This window comes from Musca autumnalis, unplaced genomic scaffold (assembly GCF_047663935.1).
Source record: "Musca autumnalis isolate F117 unplaced genomic scaffold, ASM4766393v1 scaffold_4, whole genome shotgun sequence".
NCBI classification, from domain to species: domain Eukaryota; kingdom Metazoa; phylum Arthropoda; class Insecta; order Diptera; family Muscidae; genus Musca; species Musca autumnalis.
Window position 1 is genome coordinate 74,877,995 of NW_027411977.1, and position 25,977 is coordinate 74,903,971.

Genomic DNA, 25,977 nt, shown 5'->3' on the forward strand with positions numbered 1-25,977 from the left:
TCTTTGATGAATATTTCGATGTGTTGCAAAAGGGATGACGAGTTTAATTATACACTCCATATTATGGTAAAGGGTATAAACATGAAAATGAAAAAAATTATCAAAAGTTACAAAATGTTGAACAGTAAAAGAACGATTCTGAGCCCACTGTGTGGCGATGATATTTGTTTTTGAATCTCTAAAATATGTATTCTTTTCTCTCAAATTAGTTTTTGTTTGGCAGTCAATGAAGGTGGATCGCAAAAAATAAAACATGAGTGAATTTAAACTCTTAAAAATAATATTCCTAAACAAAATTAATTGACTTGTTTGCAAATGCAGCTGATCTGTGTAAAAAGTTTAAGTGGAAATGTATATACAAATCATACTAGTGTCATATTTGATTAAACCAAGGGAATTCTTTAAATATTTTGTATTTTTCGAAATTTTTTATAGAATTATATAATATACTCAAGCAACAGTTTAACAACAAAAACAAAGTTGTATCAACGAAATGTTCATATATCAATTGCAAACACATAGCCATAAGAAGATATGAAATCAACTTGACCGATAATGAGCTTTGTTTGATCATTAAAAATTGTTTTGAATTAAAAACAGAGGAGGTTATTGGGTCATAGCTATAAACTAAGAGTGAAGTTTGTATGTCTAAAATTATTTTGTGTGTCTGTCGTTATTATTGTAAAGTGCGACTTGTTAGTATGCAACCAAGTACCCAAGTAGATCACAACAAATAAAATACAATGATTTGGAATGTTTTTGGGTGGTTAGACCCACTGATTCTTTTATGGCATATACTTGATGTTGTTATTTTTCACAATATGTAGAGGAAGTTTCACCAGCAATTGGACTACAGTATTTTTGTATAATTCAAGAACAATGTTGTATGTATTAACAACAACAAAATATGAAAGATCAATTCTTCCGAGTTTTTTTTAACAAAAAAAGAATATTTGATGGAGCACATGTACTCGTTTAGACTACACCTAATGTTCGTACGCGTAGCACTGTGTGTAGTGTGTTTGACTACAAATCGGAAGTTCGCACGATCAAATCCAGCAGAGAGCAAAACAAGTAAGTGCGGCATTAAGTTCGGTCGGGCCGAACTTTATGAAAGTACTAAACTCTTCCTTTTATTGCACTAGTAGTACAAACTGATAATACATCCATCAAAACAGCTGATATGGAGCGTCATCGTTGTTCTTTCCAAAATATGGACCAATATTTGCAATTTTCCGAATGGAGCAAAATATATAAAATTGCGCAATACAGGCTGGACCTAAACCTGGATATTTTGGATTTGGATAGTTAACGAACATTGGGAGCACCGTTCTACGGAGGCTCTATAAAACGTTGATATGTACCGATAAATTTGTGGAGGAAAGTTTTGTAACTGCAGCGAAGACTAAATACCAAAATTTCACTTATTCCGATTGAATAATGTGGCTAACCGTTCTATGGGGGCTATATAAAGACATGGAACAATAACGAACAATTTCAGATGGAAAGTTTTATATCACCAGCAGAGACATAATATTAAATTTCAGCCGTTTCGATGAAGCATTGATGGCACAACCTTCAAAATACGGAAAATCGGAAAGTACGTTTCTATGGGTGCTATTTGAATACATGGACTTATGCTGATAATTATATTCTGCAATATTTTATAACCCCATGGCAGTCTAAATACAAAATTTCAGTCATATCGGTGGTATATTGAGGTCACAACTTTCAAAATACCGAAAATCGGAAGGTACCGTTCTATTGGGTGTTATCTGAGGACGTCGCACAGTGCGAAATATGAGCACTTTAACGGAACTTTACTAATAAGTTTTAAAGTAAAGGGCGTAGATTCCTAAAATTTTGCAAAAATGTTTCTTATATTAGTGGATATTGTGGGGCTCAAGTTGGGCTACATAGGCCCGCGGTTTCCCGTAGCGTTCATACAACGACGGCTGTCGTTTTTACGTTTTACATTTATTTTTCAATCGATTTTGCTGCAAATTGGTATATTGAGTTTTCAGCGGATAGAAAACTTATGTACAAAATATTTGTAATATAGATTCGCGTTTTGGTATAGACCCCATTGAACGATACCGGTCGATGGGACATATTTTAAATGTTACAGACACATTTTCCAACGTACGTGGTTGTATTTTGGCATTTTAAGTTCTTCGTAGATAGAAAACCTCTGTGCGAAATATTAACATCGTAGGCACGCGTTTTGGGTATAGCCCCCATATGACGGGTTCCCTCATATTAGGTATTTTAAATGTTCAAGACAAAAATTGCAACAGATTTTGATGCAAATGTAAATTTTAAGATGATAGCGAATAAAAATCCTCCTCACATAAAAGCTGTCAACATATGTTCACTTCTGGGTGAAGCCCACAGCCCTACACTTCCATTAAGGTGTAAAATGTCAATAACTGTTTGTTTTCATTTGTATCTATAATGTTTACCGGTCTTTTTAGCAGGTCAGTGCCATTAATGTTATTAATAATGTCTCTTAGATCAAGTTTAGGTTGGAACTGCATTACTATTTTTAACGTATATTGGTATTTGCACCACATCATTCAAAAATGTTGCACTATATATAAATCACCAACATTTACATGTCAAAACTATTAAAAATTGCGAGAGGATTTTTAATTTAACAGAAAACATCATTTGTAAATATTAGTGAGTCCATTTCTTCAAAACACTGTCAACAACGGCGTTTACCTTCCACTTTCGAAAATGCAATTAAATGAAGTTTCCGAAGTCATTTTAAAAAACTTGAATTTCTCCGAAGACCGCACGTTACCGCAGCTGTTTTATGGCTTTGCGAACAGAGGAGACCCCAATCTTTCAGATCATATATATCTTAAAACGTGAATGTACGGGAATCACTTTTGAAATATCCACGAAAAATAAAAAAAAAATATTTTGGAAACTTCAAATAAGCACATTAAAATTGCACGAAAACAATAAGAGTTTTTGCATTTTTTTAAGAGTAAAATATTATAATAGCTTGGTAAAATATAATGAAAAATAAATCATGGCATACTGACTTACCATTTGTCCGCGCCACACTATTTTTTTAATGAATCCAAATTATATTTTTTAGAAAAAAAAATTATGAAACAAAAGTGCAACTTTAAGTGCATTTTTAAGTCGTTTCGCGGAGTAAATCGCTATACTGAGTATGGGTCATTTGCAGTGGAGTACTTAGCTAACGAATTCAATTAAAATTTAATTAATTTTATGTACTTTCAAAATTCCTTAAAGTTCCACTAAACTTCCCATATTTCGCACTGTGCGTCGACCTATACCAAAAAATTTCACTTGGAAAGTTTTAAACACCCAGCTTTAATCTTCCACCAAATTTCAACCATTTTGGTGGGATATATAGGCCACAACCTTCAAAATATCGAAAATCGGGAGCTGCCGTACTACGCTATATGAAGTTGTGGACCTATATCGAAAAATTCCAGGTGGAAAGTTTTATACCACCAACGAAGACAAAATACCAAATTCAGCCATTTCGCTGGCTTCACAATACCATAACTCGGGATGTAAATGACTGGACCTATACAGACAAATTTCAGGTGTAATGTTTCATACCTCTATGGGAAATATATGAAGACGTGGACCTATATCGACCAATTTCAGGTGGAAAGTTTTGTACCCTTAATGAAGACTAAATACCAAATTTCAGCCATTTCGGTGTTATTATGAGGTTAAAGCCTTCACAATACCGAAAATCGGGAGGTACCATTCTAGCGGGTTATATCAAAAATTGAACCCATACCGACAAATTTCTGGTAGAAAGTTTTGTATTTTCACACAAGACTAAATACCAATTTTCAGAAATTTTGGTGTGATAATGAGGCTAACATTTTCAAAATACCGAAAACCGCGAGATACCGTCCTATGGGGGATATACCAAAACGTGGACCTATATCAATTTCTTTAGAAATGTTTCTTAGCATCTGGAAACACAAAATACCATCCGATTTTGTGGTCAAATGGGACTAATACATTCAAAATATCATAAAGTGACGCGCACTATATTTAGGGCGTCATATGCGGCCTATACCAAAAAGTGGACATATATAAAAAATTTGAGACTCAAAATACCAAATTACAACAAATGGGACAAATATCTTAAAAATTCCTTAAAACGACGACGCGTCAATTTGTATGGTTGCTATACCAAAACGTGGACCTACATATCCCGTTCTCAATACCATAAGTCCTACGTACATACAATGGATTTTACCAAAATTTGATCCACAGTATCAGTATCCCACGAAAAACCTGAAATTTGGTATTACGTCTTCATTGAGGGGATAACACCAGAAACTTGTCGGTATTGGTTCACGCCTTTATATAGTCCCCATAGAACGGTACCTCCCAAATATGGGTATTTTGAAGGTTGTGGCTTCAATATCCCACCGAAATGGCTGAAATTTGGCATTTAGCATTTTCGATATTTTGAAGGTTATTATCATATATAAAACTCTCACCAGAAAGTTGTCGGCATAGGTCCACGTTTTCATGTATGGCCTTATAGAACGGTACCCTCTGATTTTCGGTTATTTGGTATTTAGTCTGTGTTGGAGTTACAACACATTCCTCCAGAAATTTCTCGGCCCAAGTCGATGTTTTTGATCCGCTCTCCCGATTTTCGGTATTTTAAAAGTTTTAGCCTCATTAGCGGAATAACTGAAATTTCGTATTTAGTCTTCCCTAGGGGCACAAAATATTATAACAGGCACAAAACATGCCTTTCAAAAAATCAGACGGTATAGGTCCACGTTTTGGCATTGCCCCTACTTAAGATTTTAGTCAAATTTTTCTACCGAATTGGTTGTTAATTTGAGTTTTGTGTTCTCAGGAAATAGAAAACATACTCGCAAAAAAACTATCCACGGGTTTTAGTCTAGCACTCATAAACCGATTTTGGCAAATTTTATGTGTCAAATTTTCCAACCGAGATTGTGGTGATTTGGTATTTATTGTGTGTGTCAGAGGATATAAAAGCTCAAGTTGGAAAATTAAAAATATTGGTCCCTTTTTGGAAAGAGCAACAACGATGACGCCACGTAATTGTATCTATTTATTTCAATACATTTCGTGGTAAAGGATATAAAAAGTTCGGCCGAACATAACATCGTTCTAACTTTGTTTAGCTTATTTTTCAACCTCTAGTGGCCATAGAATAGTTAATTTTTCAAGGCTACATACACTTGTTAAAACAATGTACAGTGGATCCACTTGTATAGAGAAAGTGTCCAAAAACATTTCCAGTGTAAATATCATGGTAATGCCCTTGTTACAGCTTTGTGCTGAGTGAAGATTATTTTAAGAAGCCGTGAGCGCAGCATTCCCCACTCTTTCCCCTCAGGAGGGGGCATACGAGGGGTAATGAATTGTTGTATGATGTTAATACAAAATGTCATGAACAAAAGTGCTGATTATCTTGTGATGCAGAAATAGGCATGGGAAAGTAAAACAATCTTCAAAACAACATAAAAACCAACCAATTTAGCTGGTTAGATGTACCAACATTTTTGTCTGAAAATTGGTAAAATTTGTAATATAGAACTTATAGCGTTCTTCCTGGAAGACACGCACGGCCCGCGTAAATCGTATTTGGAAGAAGACTTCTTGATATTTCCATTGTTGCCAATTATGTTAATGTACGTGGTCAGATAACATAGTTATACCCTAATATATCTATAGAAACTGTATAAGTTCAAAACGTTCCAACTCACCCCAGATTACAATTGGTAATCTTTGTTGCATACTAACAGGCCTCTGTCGCCACCCCAGATTACAAGGTAATCTTTGTTGTCATAAGAAAAGAAATACTGCTTGTGTTTTATTATTTTATTCTTTTCATCGCCACTGCTCCTCACGGTAACTGAGCTATTGAAGAAACCTATGGATTTCCCCTCAATCATATAAACAGAAACCATATCCTAGAGCAGTCTGCGACCCACCATTTAAAGTCTGATACTAGATGACATCTGATGTTAATACTGGATAATCTTGTACCCATGACCTACATTGGAAAACTATTCCTGAGGTGGGCATCATGACTAAAACCTTAGGTAAAATTTAAGTATGTGATCGAATTGGCATTACAAAATACACTAAGAAAACATACAGCTAACTGGAATTCCACAACACGTTAAAACACTATTTTTGTAATACCCTCCACCATAGTATGGAGGGTATATTAAGTTTGTTTTTCCGTTTGTAACGCATTGAAATAAACATTTGCGACCCTATAAAATATATATATTCTTGATCAGGGCAGCTGCAATTTGACATTAAGGTTTCTTAGAGATCAACAAACAAACAAATTCCAAAAATTATGGGCATAGGTCCACGTTTAAGTATAGCCCTCATATAACGGTACCTCCCGATTTTCGGTATTTTGGGAATTTAAGCTACAATTTTTAAGCGAACTAGCTGTAACTTGACATTGGAAGTTCTCAGTGGTCACGGAACTTCTCCACCAAAAATCGTCAATATAGGTGGAATGTTCGCACTCTTTATAGAGAAGGTGCAGTCTTCGCATTGGCAGACGTACTTCAAAGTACAAGGCCGATATTACTGCCATACAGGAAATACGATGGATTGGGAAAGGCGTCACAACAACACCTAAAGGTGACGCACTGTATTATAGCTGCCATGACGTAAAGCATGAGTTTGGTTGCGGATTCGTAGTTAGTCGGAGACTAAAACATCTGGTATTCAGCTTCACCCCAGTGAATGAAAGGCTTGCTGCAATTCGAATAAAAGCTAAATTCTTCAACATCAGCTTTATTTGCGCTCATGATCCCACTGAAGAAAAGGACGAACAGACCAAAGATATATTTTACGAGCGCTAGAAGAAAACCGTTGCCCTGCATATGACATTAAAATCATTCTAGGCGATTTTAATGCCAAAATTGGAAAGGAGAATATATTTGGCCCAACAGTCGGGAAATTCAGTCTCCACAGTGAAACATCTGACAACGGTATGAGGCTGATAGACTTTGCAGCTGCAAAAAACATGGTAGTTAGCAGTGCCAGATTTAATCATCTCGATATTCATAAGGGCACCTGGCTGTCTCCAGATCAAAGAACAAGTAATCAAATTGATAATGTTGTGATAGATGGAAGACATTCATCCAGCGTGTTGGATGTACGATCGTTCCGAGGCGCAAACATTGATTCGGACCACTACCTTGTTGCAGCAAAGGTACGTACCCGTCTAAACGTTGCAAATAAAGCACGAACAGACACAACGCGGAATTTGGACATCGATAGGCTGCAAACACAACAGATAGCCACAGCATATTCCACTCAACTAGCCCAATTGCTTAACGCGAGCACTCCTTGTCCCGATAACATAACAACACAATGGCAAAATATTGCCCACTCCATGCAAACAGCCGCAAAATCCATACTTGGACAAAAGGAATTCATGGTATGACCAGGAGTGTCGTGCTGCTACTGCAGAGAAAAATGCGGCATATAGAGCTACTTTACAATCAGTAGCAACACGTAGCGCACGAGAGAGATATCGGGAGAAAAGGAGAGAAGAGAAACGTCTTTTCCGCAAGAAAAAGAGAGAAATGGAAAAGCGGAAGTGTGAAAAAATCGAGATGTACAGGAGCCAGAATGAAGTCCGAAAATTCTACCAAAAAATGAAGCATCAAACTTATGGCTTTAGTACAGGCACATCCTCCTGTAGAGACCAGCAAGGTAATCTGGTAACTGATAAAGATAGTGTGCTCAGGATATGGAAGGAACATTTCTCGAATCTGCTGGTATCCAATAGTAGCGAAGACGATGATACCACAGATCCAATCCCAGAAGATGGTATACAATGTATACCGCCCGGCCAAGATGAAGTAAAAACAGCAATCAACCGGCTGAAGAATAATAAAGCAGCAGGAGCCGATGGCTTACCAGCCGAGCTGTTCAAAACCGGAGGCGACGCGCTGATAAGGTGTATGCATCAGCTAGTTAGCACCATCTGGCAGGAAGAACGCGTACCCGACGATTGGAATCTGAGCATCCTATGTCCCGTCCACAAGAAAGGAGATAAGACTGTATGATCCAACTATAGGGGCATACGTCTTCTCCCTATTGCCTATAAGATAGTGTCAGGGATATTGTGCGAACGACTAGAGCCAATGGTCAAATAAATAATTGGACCATACCAATGTGGCTTTAGACCTGGCAAGTCCACCATTGACCAGATATTTAGCCTGCGGCAAATCCTAGAGAAGACCCAAGAGATGCAGATCGACACATATCACCTTTTTGTCGATTATAAAGCAGCATTCGACAGTCCCCTCCGATCAAAGGTATTCCATGCATTGTATGAATTTGGTATCCCCGCAAAGCTCATCCGGCTTTGTAAGATAACTTTAACTGATACTAGGTCCTCAGTTAAAATTGGAAAGAACCTCTCCGAACAGTTCAGTACCAAAAGAGGTTTCAAACTAGGAGACAGCCTTTCGTGTGACCTATTCAACATTTTGCTGGAAAAGGTAATACGAGTGGGTCTGGCGGTAAACGGCGAAAAGACCAAATTGATGGTGTCGACGCGCAAAGCGTCCATAGAGCTCGGACCAAATGTGGAAGTTGGTACCTACAATTTTGAGGTAGTTAAAGACTTCGTCTACCTCGGCACTGCCATAAACACAACAAACAACATCAGTTGTGAAATAAGAAGAAGAATTGTATTGGCCAACAGAGCGCGGTATTCCAAAAAGTCAAGCGAAAAACAGAGAGGAATGGAGATCTTTTCTTAGTTCGGTCTATGGAACAAATGTTCTGTAATGGGTCAACTAAGTAAGTAAGTAAGATACAATTTTTAACCGAACTAACTGTAAATTGACTTTTGAGGTTCCCAGTGGTCACGAAACTTCTCCACTAAACTTAAGCCCAAATCACATCTCAAATAATGAAGTACTGAGGCGAATGAATACCGAAAATCAAATTATCAGAATTATAAAGACGAAAATAGAAAATATTATCTCCTCCAAGCTATTATAAGAACCAAAATTGAAGGTCGCAGACCAAGAGGAAGACGAGAAATAACATGGATGAAAAACATTCAGGAATGGACAGGACACCAAGATGAAATAAGCTTTTTAAGCGCCGCCGGAAACAGAGAACTAGCTATAATTGAATGAAATGTTTTAACTTTATAATATGTAATTAAATAACTCTGTAGTAATAACCATTGTATGATCGCTAATATCCGAATACGGAATTGCAAATCAAGAAGAAAGAGAAGCCCATGTTTTAGTATAGCTCCCATATAACGGTACCTCTCGATTTTCGGGTTTTTGAGAATTTTAGCTACAGTTTTTAACCGAACTAGCTATAACTTGACATTTGAGGTTCTCTGTGGTCACGAAACTTCTCCACCAAAAAATGTCAAAATAGGTCCATGTTTTAGTATAGCCCCCATATAACGTTACCTCACGATTTTCGGTAAAATTTTAAAGATAGGTCGACACTTTTATATAGCCCCGTTGGTGGTACCTTTCACATGGGTGAACACAGGTTTATACCATCAGCCTTTAGGCTAGAAAGGGTATATACACTTTGATACGACCAAATATGTGCCTCCCCAAGTATGTTTGGACAAAATTCGTTTCAGACAATTTGGAGTCGATTTAGCTATGTCCGTCTGTCTGGCTGGTGCGCACGATAACTTCGAACGTATCAACCGATTCGAACCAAATTTTGGGTATCGTAATATTTTGTCCAAACTTAGTTTAAGGTCGAAGATGGGCAATATGGGTCCACTCCTTCGTTTCCCGCTGAGTGGCTGAGGGTATATCCCCGTAAGCACAGCTGACTGATACTTTCTTACTTGTATATTAACAAGATGTATCAAGAATGATAAGGTGACCTTCCCAGTTCATTGCTCCCAATTATCATTCCCCCCAAAAAATTATAGCCATAACCCTATTTTTAATATCTTCTCCACTAATAAATTAGTTGTTTTAAATATTAAAACAACAACAACAATGGGATTAAGCCAGACTATTTTGAAAAATCAAAATGTAATAACTTCCGCTAAATGTTTTTTAATGATCAAACAAACCTCATTAATCTGCCAAGCTATGTCCATATGTACACTGCTACCTTATTGGTGTTTAGTCTGTTAGCAAGGCTTGGACAATGTGGCGAATATGTCAAAATTAATCTCGGTACAGCGATCGGCATCAGTACTTATAATTGGAGCTTCTAGAGTATTATAAACATAAAATAGCAACCATCCCCAATTCGGGAATGCAGAAAATCAAAGAAGACTTTCCAAATTTTATAATTTTGCGTTTTAAAAGATATTGTCTACCTAAAAAAACACATAAACACTATAATGTCGAATGCAAAAGTGAACAGTAACACGAATTTTTATGATATTAATCATTTATTTTGTCGGCAGTTCAACAATGAACACAATATTACTTGTTTTAGCTTTAACATTATTTGTTCTGGGCTATATGAGTCATGCATCAACTAAGCGAAGACGAGAAGCAGTTAAAAATCTAGGTGGACCCTACATTATACCAATTTTGGGAGCCGTACATTTGGCATATCAACTAAATCCTGAGAGTAAGAAGCAGAAAAAAAGCAATGTTAGAATTTTTTTTACAACCATTTGATTAATTTTTATTTGACAGATTACTTCGAAAAAGCTACTGAATTTGCTAAAAAATATGGCGATTTAACCAAAATTTGGGTATTCAATCGTTTGGTCGTTGTCAACGGAGATGTCGAAATCAATGAACAGATTCTCACCAGTACAACACACATAAGCAAACATCGTTTATATGGAGTATTGAACGATTGGCTGGGTAATGGACTGTTGACCAGTGATGGACATAAATGGCATTCACGTCGCAGAATTATCACACCAACATTTCATTTTAAGATCTTAGAAGAATTTGTGGAAGTTTTTGATCAACAATCAAAAGTTTTGGTTGAATGTTTGTCAACAAAGGCCGATGGTCGTTCGGCATTTGATGTTTATCCATTTGTGTGCGCGTCGGCACTGGATATTATTGCTGAGACTGCAATGGGCACTAAGGTGAAGGCTCAAACTGGCGACACAAAGGAATATACCGGAGCTGTTGAGGAGTAAGTAGGTGCAATGCAGTGTATAATATTATATGTTACTAGTGGTAGTAGTTTAATATACATACATTCTTTGAGATTGCTATCACATGAACATGGAAATTGATTCTTTGTTTTTAAATATTTAAGACAATGTAGAATGTACACTAATAGATATTTCGAGTAAACTGCGCATTGTATATACTCGTAGTAATACCTTCTTGTCCTACTTTCACAGCTTTTGGGAGACAGGATTTGAAGGAACTGCCTTTCTTCCTTTTACTCATCAATTTTAAGTTGACGATTCAAATCTGACTTCCTAAATCAAAATTATTATTACACAAAAAATAGAAAATAATAGAAAAAATAACCACTTGGACCATATTTTGCAAACCGCTAGCCATTCGTGGGGTCTAAAACCGTTATTTCGATCAGGGAAATTTTTATCAGTATCAAAGTGTATATACCCTTTTAGCTTAAAGTCTGAGGGTATAAATATTTTGATTTAAAAAATCAATTTCGGCTTCAGATTTAGGTCACCTTGTTTACCCATTATATAGCCTTGTGTTGTTAAGTAGATCTGATAAATCTTCCAGTGTTCACAAAAGTTCTTTATCAAAAATTGTCAACATAGTTTCTTGTTTTGGGATAGCCCCCATATAACGGTACATCCCGATTTTCGGTATTTTGATAATTTTAGACACATTTTTTGACCGCACTACCTGTAATTGACGTTTGAGATTCCTTTGCACTAAAAATTGGCCACAAAATATCTTCACCAAAAATTGTCAACATAGGTTCATACTTTGTTGTAGCCCCCTGGTTATTTTTAAACATAGATTCTTAGAACACATGCATTTAAGAAAATCTACCTGACTCTATTTACACAGAAAAGAGCCATCTACAAAATTCACCATTCTCCCCGCCTTAAAAGATCGTAATCTTTTAACAGACATTGAACATTTTCTAGCTTGCTATCTATCTGACTTCATTTACATAGACTAGTTTAGATACAGAACTAAACAGTTTTCTGGTCTTAAAGCAATCTAATCCTTTAACTATAATGTATGTATGTTATTTTTTACTAAATAGGAATATTATCATAATCATTATCATAATGTAATATTTTTCATTTTTAAACTGCTGAAGGCATTACTTATTTTCTAAGTTAATAATAAACAACATATAAAGAATTATAATGACTTAATTCTAGGTGATGGCACCTAACACCTTCAGCAACCAGTATGGATGAGGACTTCTTTTCCCTCGATGAATGACGTGGTATATCCAATGTCGGTTGGTAGGATATTTCTTTTTAATTGCGCTTGCTTTATTGATTATACCATCATAACCAGTCCAACTTCGAAAACTACTTCTGGCCTCATTTCCTTCTTCACCATCGGCATTATTCAGCGACATCTCTATGTTATCTCCACCTTGCCATCTTTGTGATACCATAACAACATTGGTTGGTGGTTCATGTGTTGCGCCCGTAACATAGGAAGAGGCCGCCGTCATATTGGCACCGCCATCCATTTTTACGTAGTAAGGGCAATAGAACGTCTTGTATTTAGGTTTAATTTGCCAACCCTCGATTCCCATTTTATTGGTACCTGACTCTATTTACACAGAAAAGAGCCATCTACAAAATTCACCACCCCCATTATAATGAATGGTACGTATCGATTTTCGGTATTTTGAAGATTTCAGCAACATTTTTATAACCTAAATCAAAATTTGGAAAGGGTATTATAATTTTGTTTTGTTAAGAAACTCCAGGCCGCAATTATGGACCAATCGGCACGAGATCTGGCTCTTTAAGTCAATATTATAGTCTTATCGGCGTAAATTTTAAGTAAGGTTTGGGTTTACGATAAGGAAGAAGCGTGCAATTTAACCCCCTGTAGTACAAAACTTTTGTGTGAAAATTGGTAAAGTTTTTAATATAATGACATATCTTTATTCCTGGAAGAAACATATCACCCACGTAAGTAATATTTGGAAGAGGAACTCTCGACCTTTCCATTGATGATGACGGAATTACAGCCTTGTGTATATATGAATCCCACAATTTTGTTTGTGTGTACACGCAGACAAATAAATATGATTGATCCAACAATATTCGAAGAGCAAAATATGTATTCTAAAGATATTGTTAAATTCCGCATGTAGTATTGTGAGTCCAACAATCGTTTTTGTTAATTACAAAAATTGTTTATGTCACATCCAACAATAGTTGTTGTCATATCCAACAATATTTTTTGTCTGCTGGACAATATTATTCTATAGTTCCTACCTTAGGTATTGTCAATGATTTTTACAATATTGAGGAATTTCGCAAGTTGTTCTTGTTTTGTATGTTTGGAGCAAACGATGGTATTTTTGGATTTGCAATTGCAATGATTGAACAAAACAAATGAATTGTTGGAACAAAAATAGATACGTGTAATGTAGATATAATCACGCAAGAGGTCATAGTTATAGTTCAATACTAACACAATTTTGCACGAGCTAAAAGTTTTCATCAAGGAAGATGCAAATTATTTTTGATAATGATCGGATAGTTTTTTGCTGGTGAAATTGACCATAACATTTGTGGAAGAAATTTCCAAATTTAATTGTTGGTCCATATTTTGAATTCTGGGAGACATATTATGACAAATTAGGAAACCCAACTTTGAAAACCAACTCATGGCCTCTCTTTTAATGCAAATTACATCAATATAATGGAACTACTATCTGATATATACCCAGTTGGAAATAGAATCTGCGATGACCATTTCATCAACGACAAAATTTCAAAATTGTCTTTAAGCAAGATAGTGTCAACGAATTTGTCACTCTTCCATGTGCGATGTGTGACATTCAGACCGAAAATGTCTTGCAATGTGCCTTGGTACAAGTTAATGTTCATTCTATCGTCCGTGAAGACAACTTCGCTTATCTTGTCGCTCAACTTGTCGTGCACGAGTTTTGCGACATTTGTGTGAAAATGTCGTCGATAATCGCAAAGGGCTGTCGTCTTCAATGGATTGGGCACAACTTAAAAGACACATAACAGACAACATGGTAAGTAGGTTTCTTCAGAGTGTTGGTTTTTGTAAAAAATTACATTTACCTTCCATTCTACAAAATGTCACAATTATTAATAATGTTTTCAAATCACGATAGAGAAATTCCCGTATTTTTTAAATTGATGAAAATTGCAATGATGTACGGATTGATTTTTTTGTGCTAAACTTGGTCGACAGTAATGTAATGCCTCGAAATATTGTTTTTTTTTCATTGGTCCATTCGCTAAAAATGGCCGTCTGTCCATTTTAAAATAAGTAAAAACGTTTTACGTTTCTAATATCGACGACGCATGTGCTATATCTTGTGTATATTAACTTATGTATGTATGACCTGATGGCTAAAATATGTCGCAATCATATAAAAAAACTTCGTGGAAAACTACTGCCCAGAAGGTGTAGGATATCCCATGATCCACCCGGCCGGCTGTAACCCTCTCATACTTGTTTTACATTAAATTCACAAGCTAAGACCTCAAAACAATATTTAGTGGAGGTATGCAGGGACTTCAAATTTTGTCTCCATGCCATTTATCACGTCTATCCATCTTAGGCTATTAAAAGGGTTTTTTTACGTCTAGGGTGGCAAGTAGTAATATCGGTCTGCTATAATTATTTCATTGTTGTGAGGCATTAAAGACATCAATAGTGGATTTTCCAGGTCCGAAACCGTGTAGTCTCTCTGATAAGCCATCTTTTATGCGTATAGCATCCTCTATTCTCTGTTAGAGCAGTCTCTCATAAAGGTTCTCCTTTTCCTTTACTAATTAGTACAAGATGTTGTTCTTTCCAAGGGATTGGGAAGATTTCATCTAGCAAGCATTAGTTGAGTCCTTGCCAGGGTTTTGGTGGGACGGTGGATAGGAGCGATATTAACCTGGAAGTCATTTCGGTGGGATTCCACTCTTACGTACTAAAGTAACAGAATGCCACTTCTACCGAACCATGACAATATTTTCATAATACATCCGCATCATTTTCCATATTTATAGCCAAGTTGTCATCATCGGGTATTAGATGTGTTGAGCAGCCATCCATGACATGGGAAGCAGACGCTGATCCAAGAGCTTGCAAGGTAAATTAAAGGACGACGGAATGAAGAGCGTTCTTTGAGTCCTTGCCAGGGTTTTGGTAGGATGGAGGATAGGAGCGACATTAATCTGAAAGCCATTTCGGTGGGATTCCGCTCCCACGTACTAAAGTAACAGAATACCGCTTCTACCGGCCCGTGACGATAATTTCAGAATATATCCGCATAATTTTCCATATTCATAGCCAGGTTGTCATCATGGGGTATTTGATGTTTTGAGCAGCCGTCCCTGACATGGGAAACAGACGCTGACCCAGCATTTACATGGGGTCCGCGGGTTCGTTAAGCCCGTCACGCCTTTCAAGAAGTGCCCCTGCGGGGATAAAGGGATACTTCTCTCATTGCAACCCGATTCATATTAGCTCAATGATATGAGACATACTGTTTATCGCCGAGTCGGAACGGCGTGTCTTAAGACACCACTTGTAGGATTATATTCTGGTCAAATGGCAAAGTAACACTGAGAAAGGTACGAAGAGACATTTTTGGTAGAAGTGGCAGATATTTTTTGTAAATGTGTGGTCTGCATGCGAATATCGCTCTTCAGACTATTTTAAAATCGAATGGTTTAATCTACCGCTATTTACTGGAAACTTTTGGGTAATTTTAAAATCGCTAAATCATATTCAGGCGGCTGCACAATTTCAAGGAAGACTTTCCACAAATGTTATCAAACATTGTTTTGCATTTTAAAATAAAACCACCTGATAACACACATTAAAATGTCGAATGCACAACAGACCAGTAACAAGAATTTTAAAGATTAGATAGATTACCATTGAACTTATTTTGGGTGCATAAAGATTAGATTTGCTATATCAATTTATATTTGTTTTCTAAATCCACAAACTGAACAGCCGACCGTTCAGTAACAGTACCCTTCAGGCATTTGCTTTAGAATGAGCACAATTTTAGTTGTCGTAGCCTTAACTTTATTTGTTTTGGGCTACTTGAGTCATGCATCAACTAAACGAAGACGAGAAGCTGTAAAAAATATAGGGGGACCCTATAATTTACCAATTTTGGGAGCAGTGCATTTGGGCTATAAACTAAATCCGGACAGTAAGAAGAAAGAAGCATAGCAAACCTCAGCGTTCGTTACCTTACAAACATTTAATTAATTTCCATTTGTCAGATTTCTTCGAGAAAGCCTCCGAATTTGGTAAAAAATATGGCGATTTACACAAAATGTGGGCATTAAATCGTTTGGTTGTTGCCAGCGGAGATGCCGAAATAAATGAACAGATTCTGACCAGTACAACACACATAAGCAAACATCGTTTATATGGAGTATTGTACGATTGGCTGGGTAATGGATTGTTGACCAGTGATGGACGTAAATGGCATTCACGTCGCAGAATTATCACACCAACATTTCATTTTAAGATCTTAGAAGAATTTGTGGAGATTTTTGATCAACAATCAAAGGTTTTGGTGGAATGTTTGTCAACAAAGGCCGATGGTCGTTCAGCATTTGATGTTTATCCATTTGTGTGTGCGTCGGCACTGGATATTATAGCGGAGACAGCAATGGGCACTAAGGTAAAGGCTCAAACTGGCGGCACAAAGGAATATACAAGAGCTGTTGAAGAGTAAGTAGATGGCATGTTGAATTTGCGAAATATGGTACATTTGTAGTTTGAAACTATTTGATATTGAGATGAGCGACTATGTAAAAAATATACCAAAGGGTGTTCATTAGGGCGGCCCAAAAAATGACAACGTTTTTTTGAAACGCTTACCCCTTAATTTTTTTCCATTTGGGAGCTATAACAAAATCCGATGCCAAATTCACAATTTTTGTAGAATTCGTTTTTTAGCCACATAAATGAAGTGGTAAAAAATTTTTATCGAAGGACCATAAATGAGGATTTTAGAAAATTTTCGTAAAAATGCACCTTTGGTCCAATATAGGGTTTTTGGCTCAAATGGAAACAATTTAGCAGTAGGCGTTTCAAAAAAAAAAAAAAAAAAAAAACATTGTCATTATTTGGGCCGTGTTCATACATATGAAAGGACACTTTCAAATGGTGTTTGTTTCCTAATTAGAACCAATTAGTAATCATGAGTCGGAAACATATATGTATATTGTTTTGTGACCACTGGAGACATTAAATGTCAAATTACAGATAGATCTGTCAACCAAAGGTAGCAAGAGTCCTCAAAACACCTGTAATTGGGAGACTGTACCAAAACATGGAGCACTGCGAATATGAAATGTCAAATCACCGCTACCTTGGTAAAAATTGGACCTAAAATCCGAAAAATACAAAAAATTGTGGGCGATCCCAAAAGTAAGGACGTCTTATGACAATTTTTGGTGGAAACATTTTCTGACCACTAGGAACCTCAAATATTTTGTAATCTTTAGGAACCTCAAACGTCAAATTTCATGTAGTTCGGTTAAAAATTGTAGCTAAAATTAGAAAATACCGAAAATCTGGGGATACTGTTTTATGCAGATTACACCAAAATATGGACCTATATAGATAATTTTTAGTGAAATAGCTAGTTCGGTTAAAAATGTAGCTAAGATCCTCCATATACCAAAAATAGGTTCGTACCGTTATATTGAGGCTTTACCAAGACATAGACTTACTTTGACAATTTTTGGAGGCTAATTTTTCTGACCACTGAGAACTTCAAATGTCTAATCACAGGTACTTCGGTTACAATTGTACCTCAAATTCGAAAATACCAAAAATCAGGAGGGCCGATATAGCCCATCTTTGAACTTGACCGCCTATGGCAAAAAGACATTGAGGTGCAAAAATTTAGCGTTCTAGCTGAGGACGCTACAGTGATTAAAACAGACTGACATAGCTAGATCGCATTGGTATCGAATGATTATTTCAATGCATGACAAACGGCAAAAACAAACTTAATATACCCTCCATACTATGGCACGGTGCGCCTTAACTAATTTTAAATGGAAGTTGCTTAAACCTGGGAAGTTTTTGCAGATTCTGAAACTACAATGCTCATAGATGAGAAATATCAAGAAACAAATAAATCGCGATTTAAGTTAACATTTTTGGTGGTTCTTTAGGTTTTCACGATTTTGCTTGGAAACCACGAGTCCTATGTAAATGGGCTTAAAGAAAATATTATAGCTGTGAAAATTATCCACAAGAATGACTTTTATAATATTTTCGTAGGTTTTACCGTTTTTGAGATATAGAAGTTCAAATTGGGACAACTCAAATTGGGACAAGTCTCCTTATAAAACAATGTTATGACTGCAATTTCCCAACTTAAACGTATATATCTCAAAAATGGTACAACCTATAAAAAATAAATCAGCCAATCCTGTAGCGAATTTTCACAGCTACAAAATTTTCTTTAGTCCCATTTTATCATGACTTGCGGTTTTCAAGCAAAATCTTGAAGACTTAATATAAAAACCTACAAACTTGAACTGAACCTCTATATCTTAACAATGGTAAAACCTACGAAAAAACCTAAAGGTCAGTCTTGTAGAGAATTTCACAGCTACAACATTTTCTTTAGTCCCATTCCGATAGGACTTGCGGTTTCCAAGCAAAATCGTGAAAACATAAAAAAACACCTATAAATGTGAATTTTGACCGCGATTTATTTAAAAATCCCTACAGCAAATTTTTCTAGTTTTGGGATTTTTCTCATCTATGAACATTGCAGTTTCAGAATTCACAAATACGTCCCCTGTGTAAGCGTTTTTCATTAAAAGTTAGTTAAGGCGCACCCTTCATGACATTGTTTTATAAAGGGGCGATACAGTCAGTGCATTGTCTCAATTTGAACTTCTATATCTCAAAACCCGTAAAACCTACGAAAATATCAGGAAGTTCAATCTTGTGGAGCATTTTCACAGCTACAACATTTTCTTTAGGCCCATTTACATAGGACTCGCGGTTTCCAAGCAAAGTCGTGAAAACCTAAAGAACCCCTAAAAATGTGAACTTAAATCGCGATTTATTTGAAAATCCCTCCGGCGATTTTTTTTGTTTCTTGATATTTCTCATCTATGAGCATTGTAGTTTCAGAATCTGCAAAAACTTCCCAGGTGTAAGCACCTTTCATTTAAATTTAGTTAAGGCACACCCACCCACCCACCCACCACCATCACGGTGGGTATAAAAATAACGATTTGCTAACTTTGCAGCAAATCTGATATTTATGTCGATAATTATTGTTCTTACTTGTTCATTTCCTCTGAATATAAATTTAAACGATCTAAAACATGTACTTAAGCTGCTCACTCACCGATGTTACTTACATACTTACTTAGCTGTCTTTTTACAGAACATTTCTTCCATAAACGGAATTAGAAAATATTTCCAACCCTCTCTGTTTGCTGTTGTATTTTCCCAATCTGGGATATGTAGCTTCCAGATATGCGTGAACCTCCTTGCGGCCCGTATTTATACTACTTTTTAGCGGGTTCATCATAACTAGACAGCGCAATATATGGTTAGGATGGTCGTAGAGAAAATCTGTTTAGACAGAAACTCGTTTTATCACAAAATAAAACGGATTAGCCCAGAAATTTTTGCATATTTTGCATATCGTGCATATTTTGACATATTTTTACATATTTGCATAAAATGAGCATATGCAAAAATATATACAAGGAGTTGTGCTCAAAAAACCCACCGAAATGGCTGAAATGTGATATTAAGTTTTCGTTAGGGGTATAAAACTTTACTCCTGAAATTTGTCCGCATGGGTCCACGTTTTCATATAGCCCCCATAGAACGATACCTCCCGATTTCCGATATTTTGAAGGTTGTGGCCTCAACATCACATTTAAATGGCTGACATTTTGTATAAACATATGTTTCGATTGCAATTTAATCAGAAGCCAAAAATATGCCCAGACCCAAAATTTGACATGAATCGGACCAAAAATAGGGGTCAATCCCACGGCAGCGGGTTCTTTGTACCGTATTGACCCGAAACTACACAACATCATTGTCCGGCCAGCAGCTGTCACCTCAGTGTACATACATATGTTTGTATTTGTTTCGTTTCTCTGTGTTGGGAGCAGCATATCCCGGAATGCCTTCTCCGAATCCTTTTGGTCCGTGGCGGGACGGAGGAAAACCCAGGACCAATATATTTGTGCTCGGTTTGTCACATCCGCATCTTCACCCACATCCAGCCTTCGGTCAGATGCAATAGATGTCAGGAGTGGGTGCATCTAAGGGGTTGCTCCGGACTTGTCCACGTTAGGGGCTACGACAGGGACTATGTTGCTAGATGCTATGTGAATACAGTCCCCAGTGAGTCGTCATCGGATTACGAAACTCCATCGTCGTCTGATTATGAAACTCCCCCGCAGTCCCCCGACAACAACCGCACACGCAGCCTTTAACACCAGCCGTTGTTGTCCCAATCCCCGAAAATGCATCCTTTTTGCAATTTAATTGTAATGGACTCCTAGGTAAGATCGAGGAAATAGTAGATTTCATGAGTCGGAGGAATATCAAGGTAGCTGCAAGAAACTAAGCTCAACAACAACTGTAGCTTACAACGTTGTGATGGTTACAACGTGCTAAGGAAGGATCGCACCAGAAGTGGAGGTGGGGGATTGGGTTTCCTATTGCACCAGTCTGTCCAATACAGACCTATCTCGCTTGAGCCTGTCTCTAATGACCCGTACATGGAATGTATGGGGGTAGCAGTCAGGTGTGGAACTGCCGAGATAGAGTTGCTGAACGTAAACATCCCGCCGAGAATTAGCTGTATCTCAGATTACGTGCCTAACATTAGCCCGCTTTTGGAAGGTCATAATCGTCTGGTCCTGGGGGACTTAAATGCGCATCATGAGATGTGGCATTCGGCCCTCGGAAACGATTAGAGAGGTGCAGCGCGGGCTGAGCAGATTGACAGCTCTACGCTTTGCACGGTCAATGAGGACGCCCCTACCAAAATTAGAGGAGAGTGTCACAGCTAGCCAGACATAACCATCGTGTCAACTGGTCTGACAAATGACAACCCGTCATTTCCCTTGGATCAGACAATCTCCTCATAATTGTCTCCATTAGCAGACCACCCAATTTCATTACCTCTGAACGCCGCACATTCGTCAAACATAAGAAGGCTGATTGGCCCGGTTTCAGAGAGTTCACCAATCACCGCTTCAGAGAACTGCCCAATCCTTCTGATGTTCGGGTAGCGGAAAGGACGTTCCGAGACATCATCACTGCTGCAGCCGCTCGCCATATCCCTGCTGGTCGAATACCCGAAGTAAGACAAAACTTCCCAGCAGAGGCGACGGGTTTAGCAAATGAGCGTGATGAGCTTCGCCGAACCAACCCCAATGACCCCAGAGTCAGGGAGCTGACACTGGAAGTTAACAGGCTGGTCGGGGAGCATAAGCGGAACAAGTGGTTAAATCATCTGATGAGTTGCAACATTGGATCCGGTATAGGTGAATTGTGGGCAACGGTTAAGTCACTATCGAACACTGCAAGAAGGGAAGATAGGACCTCAGTCACGACGTTTGGCGACGTTACGTTGACTGTCCCGAAAAGGTGCGCAAGTTATTTCAATCGACAGTTTGTCGAGCACCCCGAGAGTGACAGGGCGAAGAGAAGAGTATTACGTCGCATCAGATCTCTTCCTGCCGAGGAGGAACCACCACAGTTTACCATGGACGATGTTGCCAATGCCATCAGGAACGCTAAATCATCAAAAGCGTTGGGGCCTGATGGAATCTCCATGGTAATGCTGAAGCAGCTGGATGAGTTCTCAACTTGTCGCTATCTACCCTCATTGTTCCCGAAGTCTGGAAAATGGGCAGGTCGGTCCCACTACGGAAGCCCGGCAAGAATGCCAGCAAAAGTGAATCGTACAGACCGATTTCACTTTTGACGCCCGTAGCAAAGACCCTTGAGGCCTTAGTCCTTCCCAGTATCAGAAATAGCTATCAAGTTGCCGATCGTCAGTATGGATTCCGTAAGCAGCACAGCACGACAACTGTGCTGCAAGCCATTAATACACATATTTGTCAAGGACTCAACCAGAGACGGCCGTGCGATATGGTGGCGCTTGACTTATCAAAAGCCTTTGATACAGTCAGGCACTGTTTGAGGACATTGAGCAGACAACCCACCTTTTTCCATTAGAGGAATATGCAGATTTCCGCCACAGAATCAACAGCCACTATGTTCACCACATGGACAGCGCAGTTTGGAAGAGAATTGAATGTCGTGGTCGACGGTAGCAGAATTTCGACCACAAACTGCCCCAAAATCTTACGGGTCACATTCGACACTACTTTCAAGTCGTCCGCGTACGCCACAGCTATCTGCGACAAACTGAAAAGTAGGAACAAGGTCATCAAGTCCCTAGCCGGCAGCACTTGGGGTGCAGATAAAGAAACGTTGTTGACCACATATAACGCGATAGGTTGGTCTGTGGTAAGCTATGCGGCGCCAGTCTGGTCCCCGAGATTATGTGATACGAATTAGAAAACGATTCAAACTTGAAAGAATGCCGCCCTGAGAACAGCAACAGGGTGCCTCCTCAAATCTTCAGTGGACCATCTACATGAGGAGGCAAAGATTCTTCCAGTAAAGCAACACAATGAGATGCTTTCGTTGCAGTACCTGCTTGGATGTTACCGTGTGAGCCATCCCAATCACCATCTTGTGGGTAGGCCCGACACATTCAGGCAGATCAGGAAGGATATCCATGCTCTAGAGGGAGAAGTCCAACGACACAGGAGAGAACCCCTAGATCAACAAGCATAGCATTCACACGTACGCAGTTGCCAAGGCCTTAAGCAATTATAGTGTGAATAAAGTACTCGGAGTACATCCCCCATCTATCGCAACTGAGGAGCGTCATCTGCCACGACAAACCAGAGTAGTTTTGGCTCAACTACGCTCGGGATATTGCAGTCGCCTAAATTCGTATTGGGCGGAAATCCATCGTGCCTTGTAAGACATCTGCCCAGTATGAGGAATGGGCTCGCACGACACAAAACACCTTTTTAACTGCCCAGCCAAACCTACTCATCTAACCCCTGTGGATCTGTGGTTACATCACATCGAATCAGCCACTTTCCTGGAACTGGAGATAGACCCAGAGCCAGATTGAACAGAAGAACGAACATACAAACATAATAACAAACACTGTTACAACAACAACAAAAATAGGGATTGCACAAAATTCCGCTGTCTAATCATAACTCATTCTTATGACATCGCCTAGCCATCACAATCGTTGTATCTCGATTTGTTCAACTATATTGATGTCGTTGTATGGACAGCTTCTTGTTTATACGACGTCTATAGTCGCTGTCAACGCAGATTGGCCCGTAGATCTTTCGAAGAATTTTTCTCTCGAACACACCCAGCTCTGCCTTATCTGCTTGCGCAAGTACCCATGCTTCGGAACCATACATTAGCACGGGTAGTATCAGTGTTTTGTAAAGTGTTACTTTCGTTTACGAGATGTGGTTTTATTCTTAAACTGCTTACTTAGCCCAAGTAGCCTCTGTTGGCCTTCGTATTTCACAACTGATGTTGTTTGTTGTGTTTATGGCGGTGTCAAAGTAGACGAAGTCCTTTGCTACCTCAATATTGTAGGTACTAACTATCACAGATGTTGCGAGATCTGTTTACGTATTACGCGTCGATACCATTCCCTTTTGACATTTGCAAAGGTATCAGTTACTTCCTTTACCGATCGAACCACGATGTCAATGTCGTCGGCATAAGCAAGTAACATATGACTGTTTGTGTATATTGTTCCACTTCTTTTGACCTTCGCATCTCGTATGACCTTTTCGAACAAGATGTTGAAGAGATCCCACGGCAGGCCGTCCCCTAGTCTAACGCCTCTTTTGGTAATAAAGTCTTCGGAGAGGTTCTTTCCTATTTTAACTGAGGACCGAGTGTCAGTTAATGTCAATCGCGGATATTAACTCTTCTAAATATGTACATATATGAACCTATTTTAGATCAACCTTTTATCTATGAAGCATGGTAGGTGCATACGAATAAAAATTTCTATATTTTTGCAGAATGACCAGAATGATGGCATGGCGTTTTCTGCGGATACATCTACATAACGATTTGATGTTTGCCATACTGCATCCATTCAAAAAGATGCGTATGATGAAGAATTTGCGAATAATGCATGATTTTACACATAAAGTAATCAATGAACGTCGTGAAAGGCTAGAGGCTTCTTTGAAAAATCAATTGAAAAACTCCGCAGATAATCAGGATCACAATGATGTTGGTACCAAGAAACGTATGGCTCTTTTGGACGTCTTGCTACAATCGACCATAGAAGGTGAACCGCTGACCAATGAAGATATCCGCGAAGAAGTTGATACTTTTATGTTTGAAGGTCACGATACAACAGCAACCGGTCTTAGTTGTACACTACATCTATTGGCCCGCCATCCCGAGGTACAGGATAAACTTTTAGCCGAAATTCATCAAGTTTATGGCAAAGATGATGTGAAACCATTTTCGCTGATGACCCTAAATGAATTGAAATATATGGAATGTGTAATCAAAGAATCTCTACGCATGTTTCCGCCAATTCCAATGGTGGCTCGAGAAATTAAGGAAGATTTTAAATACAGTAAGTAATGTGGAGAGCAACATACATATATTAGATCCCCCATAAATTGTTATTTGTTCCACCTTTAGAACACTCTAAGCTTGGTGAAGGAATTATACCGGCTGGTACGGAGCTCATTATTGGCATCTACAAAATGTCACTTGATGAAAATACCTTTGAAAATGCCACACAATTTATACCCGAACGTCACGAGAAACCTTTGGGAAAGAGTTTTGAATATTTACCCTTTAGTGCTGGTCCACGTAATTGTATTGGCCAAAAGTTTGCCATGTACGAAATGAAAGTTGTTCTGGCAAATGTCATACGCGAATACGAGCTACTGCCACTGGGCGAGGATATTAAAATTTTCATGGGTATTGTATTACGTTCGAGGACTGGCATGCAATTGGGTCTCAGAAGAAGAACCAAATAGTGTGATGTTAATATATATGTATACTAAGTTTTAATTAAGAGGTTGTTTTATTTATTTGATATTATACACGGAGAGAAAAGGGCTCTCTAACATATGTCCCAAACATATTTTGCAGCAATCCCTAACACAACATATGTTTGGGTTCTACAAACAAAAATATGTTTGAGTGCAAACAAAAATATATAAATGGCGATGGTTGTTTCTTTTATTGAAATGCATACAAATACCAAACACAAAAGCAACAACAGACGCATACACAACACAAAAGAAACAAGTAAAAAAGTGTCAGATATATACCCTCAGACAATGTGAAGCGAAACTTTCACCTCCGGACAGATCGATTGTATTTAAGGTCTCTTCAGAATTGTGTGGCCCTTTTTGGACATTTGAACTTGCCGACAAAAATGTGGATTAGGAATTAAATGCACTAATACACAAATGTTGAACTTTTGTAGTGCATGTACCCTTAGGGAGGACCAATATTGGCCATTTTAGAAGTTAAACTAAATTTTGATAAAATATTAGGAGATCCAAAGTTTGGACCGAATTGGTTGCCTCATTCAAGTGAAATCGTCCTAGCATTTTAGTGACATTTTATAAATATTAAGGAGAAATACCGAAAGTTGTGGACCGGTATTGCCCATGAAACTAAGTTATGACGAAGACCAAATGGTGGACCAAATCGGTTGAAC

The 25,977-nt window shown here is 38.1% G+C and overlaps 1 protein-coding gene across 1 annotated transcript; it reads left to right on the plus strand.

Annotated features, from left to right (window-relative positions):
• Positions 1–332: 332 nt before the first annotated feature.
• On the plus strand, positions 333–25,319 carry LOC141401713 (cytochrome P450 4d8-like). The gene is made up of 5 exons (XM_073982092.1): positions 333–351; positions 10,454–10,623; positions 10,692–11,148; positions 24,302–24,873; positions 24,942–25,319. Exons 2-5 carry the CDS (start codon positions 10,461–10,463, stop codon positions 25,283–25,285), a joined length of 1,536 nt encoding a protein of 511 aa, XP_073838193.1. The 5' UTR covers positions 333–351; positions 10,454–10,460; the 3' UTR covers positions 25,286–25,319.
• The last annotated feature ends 658 nt before the right edge of the window (positions 25,320–25,977 follow it).